General features: G+C 43.3%; 1 protein-coding gene across 1 annotated transcript in view; it reads left to right on the top strand.

The window, feature by feature from the left end:
• LOC126260351 (lipase 3-like) overlaps positions 1–11804 on the top strand; it is a 166937-nt gene extending 155133 nt beyond the window's left edge. The window contains exon 7 of the mRNA XM_049957677.1: positions 10624–11804. Coding sequence (XP_049813634.1) covers positions 10624–10931 — 308 coding nt within the window. The 3' untranslated portion in view covers positions 10932–11804. The remainder of the gene's footprint in view (positions 1–10623) is intronic.
• Positions 11805–12395: the final 591 nt, after the last annotated feature.

Genomic DNA, 12395 nt, shown 5'->3' with positions numbered 1-12395 from the left:
ACACTAAAAATGTAAACAGTTTCTGTGGTGTCACCGCCAGACACCACACTTGCTAGGTGGTAGCCTTTAAATCGGCCGCGGTCCGTTAGTATTCGTCGGACCCGCGTGTCGCCACTATCAGTGATTGCAGACCGAGCGCCGCCACACGGCAGGTCTAGAGAGACTTCCTAGCACTCGACCCAGTTGTGCAGCCGCCTTTGCTAGCGATGGTTCACTGACAAATTACGCTCTCATTTGCCGAGACGATAGTTAGCCTAGCCTTCAGCTACCTCATTTGCTACGACCTAGCAAGGCGCCATTATCATTTGTTATTTATCTTGGGATGCATGTACAGTCAGACCGATGTTCACCAATTATGGATTAAAGTTAAGTATTCCAGCAGCTACGTACTTTTCTTGATAGTATAATTACTTTACCTGTTCCAGATCTCACGCCAGCCTGCGTGAGCTTAAACGCGTGCCTTTCGGCTTCCTCCAAACCCCGTGAATTGGCTCCTGCCAATTCACAACAGTTTCATGGTGAAACTACAATGTCTGACAAAAACACCAAGCACCCTGAAAAAATGAAATGAAACGGATTGAGAGGGTATGTGACATTTTTCCATTGATAACGAAATCGAGTCCGATTTTCAAAGAACTTGACAGTATGGGACCACTAATCGCTATTACGTTGCAGTCCCTCTGCTCTACTGTATCCTCTCCTTAGAGAAGCTGGCCCTCAAATATTACCTCTAATCCTCGATGTTATGCACACTGGAACTGATACGGAGTTGACGTCCGAAGTGGTCCCACACATGTTCCATCGGAGACAAAAGTGGGAGCTTGCTGGCCACGGGAATACCCCAGCATCATTCAGACAATACATAGAGACGCGTGCCGTGTGTGAATGAGAATTGTCCTGTTGAAATACGGCACCACGATACTGTCGCATGAGGGGCAACGCATGAGGACTTGCGATGTACGTGACGTACCATTTTGTCGTCAGAGTTTCTTCAATCACTGCCAGCCGCGGCCTGAAGAAAAAACACCTGGTTCGTGAATGTATCTTCCTTTTTCTTAAGTATTGCTTCCATTATCAACAGCAATGTCAGTACTGCCTCTCTGGTGTCTTTATCTTTCCTAAACCCAAACTGATCATCATCTAACATAACCTCATTTTTCCTTTCAGTTCTTCTGTATATTATTCTTGTCGGCGTCTTGGATGCACGAGCTCTTAAACTGATTGTGCAAAAATTCTCCCACTTGTCAGCTCTTACAATTTTCGGAATTGTGTGGATGATATTTTTCGAAAGTCAGATGGTTTATAGCCACACTCATACATTCTAGACACCAACGTAATAGCCGTTTTGTTGCCATTTCCCCCGGTGATTTTAGAAATTGCGATGGAATGTTACCTATCCCTTCTGCCTTATTTGATAGTAGGTCTTCCAACGCTCTTTTAAATTCTGATTCTATTACTGGATCCCCTAGTTCTTTTATACCGACTGCTGTTTCTTCTCTGTCACGCCATCAGGCAGGTTCTAGACGCTTCAGGCTGGAACCACGCGACCACTACGGTCGCAGATTCGAATCCTGCCTCGGGCACGGATGTGTGTGATGTCCTTAGGTTAGTTAGGTTTAAGTAGCTGTAAGTTCTAGGGGACTGATGACCTCAGAAGTTAAGTCCCATAGTGCTCAGAGCCATTTGAACCATCTTTCCTTTCCACCCCTATGGGAAAAGGAGGATCAGGCACCTCCTCCACACTTCATCCTTTATAACTGGGGCACATGAGGAGGTAGGGTCTTTCTGCAGCAGGGCAGTATAGGGAGAGAGTTAGTCTGTATCTCTGTGTTTATAAGACACTCGAAGGTAGCTGTAGTTTAGGGGTAGAAACTCTGATTAGTAATCAAAACGTCCTCGCTACGGGGTTCAAACCACGCATCTCTTATATTCTGAAAGAAATCATCAGCAATGGAGGCCGAAGACTTCCGGCATAAGGAGGCGTCGTTTGGCAGTTACCGGCATGATGTGAGCGCCGGCCGCTGTGGCCGAGCGGTTCTAAGCGGTTCAGTCCGGAACCGCGCTGCTGCTACGGTCGCAGGTACGAATCCTGCCTCGGACACGGATGTGTGTGATGTCCTTAGGTTATTTAGGTTTAAGTAGTTCTAAGTTCTAGGGGACTGATGACCTCAGAAAAGTCCCATAGTGCTTAGAGCCATTTGAACCATTTCATCAGACAAGTCTTCCCCTCACAGAGGTCTAATTTTTTCCCTTCCCAGCTACCTGCTCTCTCCTCTGCATTTAACAGCGGAGTTGACATTGCAGTCTTAACGTTACCATCCTTGCTTTTCATTTCACAGAAGGTCGTTTTTACTTTTCTATGTGCTTAGCAGGCCTTCCGACAATTACTTCTTTCTCGATTTCTTCACATTTTTCTTGCAGCCATTTCGCCTTAACTTCCCCGCACTTCCTATCTATTTTATTCCGAAGCTTCTACCTGCACATTAATTTGTTGATTTCCTTTAATGCTTGCTCAATGTACAGGCTGAATACAACCCTGTTCCACTCCCTTCACCTACTTGTGCCCCCCTTCTATGTACTTCGGCTCTGGTTTATGCAGAAGCTGCAGACAGCCTTTCGCTTTGCAGACGAATTCCGCGCGTTCGACCACGGGCCAGAGGGCAATGTGCGCTTCTACAACCAGAGCTCGCCGCCCCGCTTCGACCTACGCTACTACGACTCCACGCCCGTAGCCGTCTTCTACGCCGACAACGACTACGCTCTCACCTTCAAGGTCAGTCTGCACACAGAACCTCTCCCTGCTGCACACTTTAGAGACAACAGCAGCTCACACGGCAGATCGGTTTTTGTAGACCCTGAAGCACATTGCCATTTTACGACAGATTACAAAACCCACGTAAAATTTACTATTGAAGCTGGTTGAAATCTGGTTGATAGGTACTAAGAGAGCGCACAGGATAACGTTACTATTGTGGATGGGGCCGTAAACACTTACTGTGAGCTGCACAATCAAACACACAACTTTATTTTACCAAGAACCACTTATTTACACATTGCTTTAATAGATCACAACTAGACAATACAGCTGAAGGCCTAGTTAAAGAAAACTTGAGATGTTTTCTGGGCTGAAGGCCCAAAACCACACCAAAGAGAAGAATGGCTGAAGGACTGGCTTAGAAATCAAAAGCAGTTAAAAATAGAAGGTAAAAATTAAAAAAAAACATGCAACTGAAAACAATTAGTGGCTGAAGGCCTACACCACACTTCTGATGGCTCTGAGCCCTATGGGACTTAAACTTCTGTCATCAGTTCCCTAGAACTTAGAACTACTTAAACCTAACTAACCTAAGGACATCACACACATCCATGCCCGAGGCAGGATTCGAACCTGCGACCGTAGCGGTAGCGCGGTTCCAGACTGTAGCAGCTAGAACCGCTCGGCCACCCTAGCAGGCCCACACGTCTGAAGGGCAACTATAATTGAAATACATTAATAAACAATTTTTCTAACCAAGAAATTTCTTTTAAACTTACAACAGAACAGCCAAAAGCCTAATTAAAGAAATATTAACTTATTGCACGGCTGAAGGCCACAAACAAATTTGAAACAGCGGCTGAAGGCCTGAACGACAAGTCAGACAAACAATTTAAAATGAATCCCTTCCTTCATGTAAAAAGTTTTCATTTAAAGAATACACAGCTGAAGGCCTTATTAAAAGAGGTTCACGTAAATCCTCGGCTGAAGCCACACATAACACAGCGAACAACCAATGGCTTAGGAGCTGGATTACAAACAATTTCAGATAGAAAAATTTTTAAAGAAATTTTTTAAAAATAAACTCAATCTTCAAAATTTTAATTTAACATCACTGAAGGTCTTTATGTAAAATTTAAAAAGCACTGAATTAATACACGGCTGAAGGCCTCGCACAATACTTCAAACTAAAATGAAAATCACAATCTAAATCCAACAGAACGGGTGGTGTTCAGAAGTGTTCCAAGGGTCGGCCTGAGAAGGTACCGCAAACGTAAGGTGAGGTGAGACAGGCAGACAAGAGTTGAAGTTAAATAATCAGATGGCAACCCAAACTAAGGACGGCCCAAGGACAGACCAACAGTTTATCTAATTCCCTTCTGTCTGGCCAACGGCACTACTGTGGAAAATATGGGCCGAGGACGAGGATACGAACAGCACTACGTTTTCAGAAATTGGTGTCTAAAAACAGCCAAGGGAACAATAACCACTCTGAGCAAAACTGTCGAGCTACACGCTGTGCCTGACAGCATCAACACGATGAGGAAAGGCACGCTGCCGGAAAACTATGCTAACAACCAGGGCATGTAACCGGGTCGTTAACGGCCACAGGGCAGAAAATACCGCTGGTGCACTTCACTGGCAAGTAACAGTCAATTTAACAATTAATCACAATATAGGAAGACGACTGCAAGATCTCGCCAACTTCAACACACAATATGTTGCTGCTAGCCGAAGGAGCAACATCCCGCAAATGAATGAAGAGATGTCACAATAGTTGAGGTTTCATAACAGGTTAACTGATCACTCAGCTTCAGCGTCCAGGTTCAGTGGGCAACGAACTTAGTCGCTCTCGCAGCTAGCGCCTCACGATCCAACAGCGCGTGCACGCTGCCATCAGTCCCTAGCCTGGCCCTGCGGCGCGGAGACTTCCTCGCTGCTCCATCCCAACTGACTGACCACCACACACACCACCACCCGGAAATACTAGCGGTCACACCAAAGATAGGACGACAGTACTAGTATCGATAAGCGCTGCTACTGCCACTCAAGGAGGCAAACCAGCAAGTAAGGAAGAAACAAGACGCCACTCGATGTGACGAAATGCCAAAGAACAAACGGCATGAAAGCAATCCGCACACGGCTCACTGGTACCAATTCGAGGTTCTCTCCAGCCAGGAATTGTCAGTTTAGGGTGTAAAACCGGACATTTTGTACTTATTTTGTATGTGATGTACCACTCGAGACATTATAGTTGTCATTAGCTAGCGCATAAATTAGAAGTTATGACTTCCTTTGAATAAAATATGGAGTAGTGAAATTTACGATGGTTTAGTAACCACATAACATTTCCTGCATTTAGCACTCTAGTGTTAATACTGTAGTTGTACTCATATGTGTTTCATTTATGGATCAAAAAGTAAGAAAGAAAAAAAAGTAGTTCCTCCGCTAGAAAAGAGAAGTGTAAAATTTCATGGTCCACTCCAGAACCTAGAATAATCCGAAATTCCTAGAAGTGTAAGACAGAAAAACATGTAGTCACACTGTTACGAATTTTGCAACCTATTTGGGAGGGTTCCACAATAACTTCTCAAAATGATTGGGGAGAGAAAGACCAGCCTGATTCAGCTCTAGGCTGCTGAAAACAGTCCTAACGACTAATTTGAAAATGGTCTTGGAAGGTTTCTTGCATCCAGTTAATTGAATGCCGGTCTTGTGATACACTTCACGCAAACAACCCAAGAATACAGCTTTTATATAACATTTTGTTCAACTTGAGTTGTGCCACTCAAAATTAAGAAAGAGAAGGCACGAAATTAATCCAATAAATCCGTTAGCATGATCCGATATGAAATTTTGGAAGCAAACAATGCAAACAATGAATTGTAGTTTGCATCGAAGCTGCATAGGTGGCCTTTTAGAGTTTATTTCTCGTTTGTTCACTTCGAAGATTATTAATTAACGGATTTTATTTTGTATATTTGTCGATCTAGCTCACTTTCAGTGATACATGAATCGAAGTATTTTTTGTGAATGTCCTCTACCTTTTCTTGTTGGATGCGTTTGGTTTAATGGTATGAGGAGGCAATATAAGATGATTAACTCAAAAATGGTGGAAACCATATCCATAAGAATAACGTAAAGATGCACTTTTCATATGTTAATGAAACATGTTTATCTTTTAGAAATCAAATTAATTTACTTCCAAACTACACTGATGAGCCAAAATATTACCACAATACTGAAAGCCGCCTGGTAGTAGAGCGAACACGTGGCGTTGTAAGAAAAGAATCGAACAGAGCAGAGATGAATGGGGAATTATTCTACTGACGATACAGATCCCAGAAAGGAAAATCCACTGACAGACACGACTTAGACGAAGGTCAAATTGTATGGCCAAGCGTCTTGCAGCAATCATCTCGGAAAAGGCGAAGCTGGTCAACTATTTTCGTGCTATTGTCGTGAGAGGAAAATGGTCGAAGGACGATGAAACTGCGAGTTGACCACAAGTTGCTGGACGTCCACCCGTAATAACGCAACGTTGAGGTTGTTGGGTTCCCGCTCTGTAAATGAGGATGGGTGACGACCAGCAGGAAATCTGACAGTGCTGGGACAGGCATAAGTGTTTCTACATCTGCATCTACATCTAAATCGATACTCTGCAAATCACATTTAACTGCCTGGCAGAGGGTTCATCGAACCGCCTTCACAGTTATCTATTATTCCAATCTCCTATGCGCGCGCGGAAAGGACGAACACATATATCTTTCCGTACGAGCTCTGATTTCCCTTATTTTGTCGTGGTGATCGTTTCTCCCTATGTAGGTCGGTGTCAGCAAAATATTTTCACATTCGGAGGAGAAAGTTGGTGATTGGAATTTCGTGAGAAGATTTCGTCGCAACGAAAAACGCCTTTCTTTTAATGTTGTCCAGCCCAAATCCTGTATCATTTCTGTGACACTCTCTCCCATGTTTCGCGATAATACAAAACGTGCTGCCTTTCTTTGAACTTGTAGTCCGTCAGTACTATCTGGTAAAGATCCCACACCGCGTAGCAGTATTCTAAAAGAGGACGGACAAGCGTAGTGTAGGCAGTCTCCTTACAAGGGCTGTTACATTTTCTAAGTACCTTAGAAAAAATAAAACACAGTCCTTGGTTAGTCTTCCCCACAGCATTTTCTATGTGTTCCTTCCAATTTAAGTTGTTCGTAATTCTAATACCTAGGTATTTATTTGAATTTATGGGTTTTAGATTAGACTGATTTATCGTGTACCGGAAGTTTAATGGATTCCTTTTAGCACTCATGTGGATGTCCCCACACTTTTCGTTATTTAGGGTCAACTGCCAATTTTCGCACCATTCAGATATCTTTTCTGAATTGTTTTGCAAGTTTTTTGATTATGTGATGACTTTATTAGTCGATAAACGATAGCGTCATCTGCAAACAACCTAAGACGGCTGCAGAGATTGTCTCCCAAATCGTTTATATAGATAAGGAACAGCAAAGGGCCTATAAAACTAGCTTAAGAACGCCAGAAAGTGTTTTACTCGATAACTTTCCATCAGTTACTACGAACTGTGACCTCTTTGACGATAAATCACAAATCCAGTCACACAACTGAGACGATATTCCATAATCTTTCAATTTCACTACAAGCCACTTGTGTGGTACAGTGTCAAAAGCCTTCCTGAAATCCAGAAATACGAAATCGATCTGAAATCCCTAGTCAATAGCACTCAACACTTCATGTGAATAAAGAGCTAGTTGTGTTTCACAGGAACCCATGTTGACTGTGTGTCAATAGACAGTTTTCTTCGACGTAATTCATAAAATTCGAACACAATATATGTTCCAAAATCAGGCTGCATATTGACGTTAACAATATCGGCCTGTAATTTAGTGGATTACTCCTGCTACCTTTTTTGAACATTGGTGTGACCTGTGCAACTTTCCAGTCTTTGGGTACGGATCTTTCGTCGAGCGAACGGTTGTATATGATTGTTAAGTATGGAGCTAATGCACCAGCATACTCCGAAAGGAACCTAATTGGTATACAGTGTGGACCAGAAGACTTGCTTTTATGAAGTGATTTAAGTTGCTTCACTACTCCGAGGATATTTAGTTCTACGTTACTCATGTTGGCAGCTGTTCTCGATTCGAATTCTGGAATGATTACTTCGTCTTCTTTTGTGAAGGCATTTCGGAAGGCTGTGTTTAGTAACTCTGCTTTGTCAGCACTGTCTTCGGTAGTATCTCCAGTGCTATCGCGTAGAGAAGGCATTGATTGTTTCTTGCCGCTAACATACTCCACATACGACCGGAATCTCGTTGGTTTTTCTGCCAGGTTTCGAGACAAAGTTTCGTTGTGGAAACTGTTATAAGCATAGGAGAACACCGTCCAATGCACATTGTTGAACATATGGCTTCACAATCTGCGACCCTAAATCTTCCGTGTTGACTTAAACATCGTCAATTACGATTGCAGTGGGCTCGGAAGCACCAAGACCGGACCGTAGATCAACGGAAACGTTATGCGTGGTCGGCTGAATCACGTTTTTTTTTGTTTTTACGCTAGGTCAATAGTCAAGTTCCGACACACAGTCATCCAGGCGAATGGCTATTCGAAACATATACGTACCAGAAGTACCATCCGCCCCACACTGTCAGTTAGTTTGCGGATTATTGATGTAAACGTAAAATAAATAATCTTCAACAATTGGAAAATCACATTTTGCAGCTGTGAAACAAATAACGCCAACTATGTAAGCAAGGACGTTTCCAGATATACAGAAAAGATGGAATTTATGTTTACATTTGCAGGGTCATCGCACTCAAATGCACTAAATATGTATTTAAAATATCTCAATGTATGTTCATGTTGTTTGTAGCCCATAATAATGTGGTTAGTTGGAACATAATACGTGACTTTATAAACACCCTATAGTTCTTGACACATGAGTTCATCGGATGAACTATGTAAAAAATGTCAGTTTTAAAATGACTCCCTCTAGGATAAACTTCTACGGATGTTCATGCCCACATACGTGAGAAGAAGTCAGTGAGCGGAACAGTAGACGTTTCTTGGTGTGACTCTGGACGTAGATGGAAGTTGGTAGTGTAGACTGTTAACTAGAGATTGGTCGTTCGCGAACTAACGGGTGCAAAGGAACGGTTCATCACGATGAACGGAACGACCGAGGAAAGAATTCTAAGGAACGGGATTTCATAGTTCGCTTCGGTCGCGGCTTTCTACTGATAGTTCCCAGCAACTGGAAACGGTCGGTCTCATGCCCGCAACGGCACGTCGGCCGGTCTCGTTCCAGCCTCGGTCCCATTCCCGTCTGTCTCGGAATCGTTGGGGCGGACTCGTCCTTCTTCACGTGGCCACTCTTCGCAGTTCCATTGCCGACTGCTCATAGTTTAGTTCAGTATCGAGTTGTTGTTCATTTGTTCGCTGCGCACGCCCATTCTAGATCTGTTTCAAACCTTTTTCGAACTCTGAACTTCTGGTTATTTTCGTACTCTATTCAGCGTCCATGATCGGTAATTTAAATGTATTTTATAATTACGTAAAGTACGTGGTATGTAATTCATACATCTTTTCAGATAAAAAAACGACATATGAGTTTACTTCACTATTTCGATAAAATGCAGAAGAAATACTTGTAAAAAGGCAAGATTTTTTTGTTATTACTCATGCAAAGGAAGTCGGCACGGCACACACGAGTGGCCATTTTCCGTCTTTTTTTTTTATCCAAGCTAAAAGAGCATTTTCATTGTTATGGAAGGCAGAACGACTTAACAACCGAATGAAGCCCGCGCTTCAAAAAATGTTAAAATGTGTGTGAAATCTTATGGGACTTAACTGCTAAGGTCATCAGTCCCTGCCGGCCGCGGTGGTCTAGCGGTTCTAGGCGCTCAGTCCGGAACCGCGCGACCGCTACGGTCGCAGGTTCGAATCCTGCTTCGGGCATGGATGTGTGTGATGTCCTTAGGTTAGTTAGGTTTAAGTAGATCTAAGTTCTAGGGGACTGATGACCACAGATGTTAAGTCCCATAGTGCTCAGAGCCATTTGCACCATTTTTTCATCAGTCCCTAAGCTTACACACTACTTAACCTAAATTATCCTAAGGAGAAACACACACACCCATGTTCGAGGGAGGACTCGAACCTCCGCCGGGACCAGCCGCACAGTCCATGACTTCAGCGCCTGAGACCGCTCGGCTAATCCCGCGCGGCCCCGAGCTTCATAATTGAGTGTCTAGTGTCACATTTTGTAAAGAGAATGCGATAACTTCCACAATATTATTTCAGTGGTACAGGGTGCCGCACGAAAAATCGGCCCCGAGTACCAGATTGCTCATTGTCGCCCATCAATCGTCATCTGTTTTTGTTGTTTGCGTTAGCTTATTTGTTATTTCTTCACTGCCTAATTATTACATGTTTATCTTTTCTGCTCGTAGCGGTAAACAAATCGTGCGTAATTGGAGAGCAGTCTGTACTCGGGGCCGGTTTTTCGTGCACCACCTTATGTTATTTCATTGCATTCAGACACATAACGCTACAGTTTACTAAACGAGAAGTTTTGCAGAATCACGAAAATTACAAGTGTGTGAGAATTCTGTTACGAATAAAAACTCTGTACTCAAGGGGGGAGGCAAGTGCCCCCTCTTGGCGCCTTCCATCATGTCATCTATGCTACTAATTTTCAGTTTTTCATAAGAAGCATATGCCAAGCACAAATGAACGGTGAACGAGTAAAAATGAACGATTCCCAAAAAAGAGCGACCACTAGTGAACTAGTTCCCAAGGATGAACGAGTTTGCCCGTCTCTACAGTGTTCACTCCTGTGTGCTTGTCTGCAGGAGGTGCAGCGCTTCTACGAGCTGCTGCCGCGGCGCATCGGGATGTTCCGCGTGCCTTACGACAACTTCACCCACATCGACTTCCTCATCGCCAGGGACCAGCGCAGGCTCCTCAACGACCGTGTCGTCGACATACTGAAGCGCTACTGACACGACTGCTGGTCAGTACCGGCCTCGCTGGATCACTTCTTCGTTTCGTTGCCAACAGGCTGTCCAGCCGTCTAGTTATGGAAGTATACCAATTAATTCATTCCATCTGTGTGCAGCCGTCGTATACGCTCCTTTGTCGCACAATATCGTTCAGTTAACGTTCATACTACCACAGTCATAAAGCTTTTATCACCACATCGGAAACATAAAAAAACATTTGATTTATTTATTTGTAGGTACATGTCCATGTCGTTGTACGGACTGAAATTCTAGCGTCAGTGTAGCATGCCTGAGAAGAACCCATTGACTAAGTGGCGTGTCATGGGGTAGTTCCATCTGGATTGGCCTGACATAGCTGAAACTTTTCCCCTGCTGCCTATAACGAACTATACCATTACAAATGAAATGTATTCGCAGTTGGAGTGTGGCCAATCATCAGCTTTGTAATGGAATGACAACAATGGAAATTTGTGCTGGACGGAGACCCGAACCCGGATTTCTCATTTATCCCGAGTGGCTACCTTACCATAAGGCTATCCGAATACGATTCACGGCCAGTCTCAAACTTCGTCGTGTCATCAATCGTGTATCTACAGCCTGCTCTAGAACATCCATTATGTATATTCCCGTACAGAGGACACATTTCAATTGAAAGAAATCCGGATTCGACACAAATTTTGAGTGTCGTCATTCCATTACACAGCTGACGGTTGTCCATATTCGCAACTGCAAATGTTTCACGTATTTCATAACCGCCACAGTGTGTCTTCCTTCAGACACATATGCATGTCCGAAGGAACAGAGTATTGTACTTGTGACAACACTGTCACTAGAATATCGTACACCATTATAGTCCACGTTAGCAGTGGGCTGTACCATTACGTTTTGCGTCTTCTGGCGTCACACTGCGGTTCTGTGACGCGGGGTTTTTGATGTATACCAGGACTGCAGACATGTATCTACAAGAAAACAAAAAAAATAATTATGTAATTTTAATTTTTCGAGGTGACAGTTAAAACTTTAACTACACCTCGTACAAGTATTATACGAGCACTTTTTCCTCATATGAGTGGACTTCGAAAAGTGAATCACACACTATTATGGCAAGTAACTATTATTGAATGGTGCATTACAATTCAAAGTGACACATATACATGACAATATTTTCATCATGGTCACCAAGCCTCTGTAAATGACTATCAGGCGTTCAGTTCCTCAACGATACAGGTATGACAAAACGGAAATCAGATAGAGCAAGATGAGGACTTCCCAATCACCACCACTCACGTCTGTGCAGCCTTGGTCAAATTGTTGGCACCATTTCACTACTGCTGGACACAACAATGCATTTGGTCCATATACTGCCAGAATTTCATTCTGAATCTATATGCAATTTAAACATTTTGTTCACATAATTTAACTTTGGAGTATGATTCTTGTTACCGCACAATTCAAATCGCACACTGTGATGCACCTGTTATTCACACTTCAGCAGAACTGCGTCTGCAGGAAACTGGGAACATGTACTCTCTTCTGATAATGTACCACTCTTGCTGTGCATTGGTCTTAGAGCAGGACGGCATGTGTAAGTTATTTTCTGACGTCAATACGATCAGCCACTC

Source organism: Schistocerca nitens, chromosome 5 (assembly GCF_023898315.1).
Source record: "Schistocerca nitens isolate TAMUIC-IGC-003100 chromosome 5, iqSchNite1.1, whole genome shotgun sequence".
In the NCBI taxonomy this organism is placed as follows: Eukaryota; Metazoa; Arthropoda; class Insecta; order Orthoptera; family Acrididae; genus Schistocerca; species Schistocerca nitens.
The sequence above is the reverse complement of the archived record's forward strand: the minus strand, read 5'-3'. Positions and strand labels throughout refer to the sequence as shown.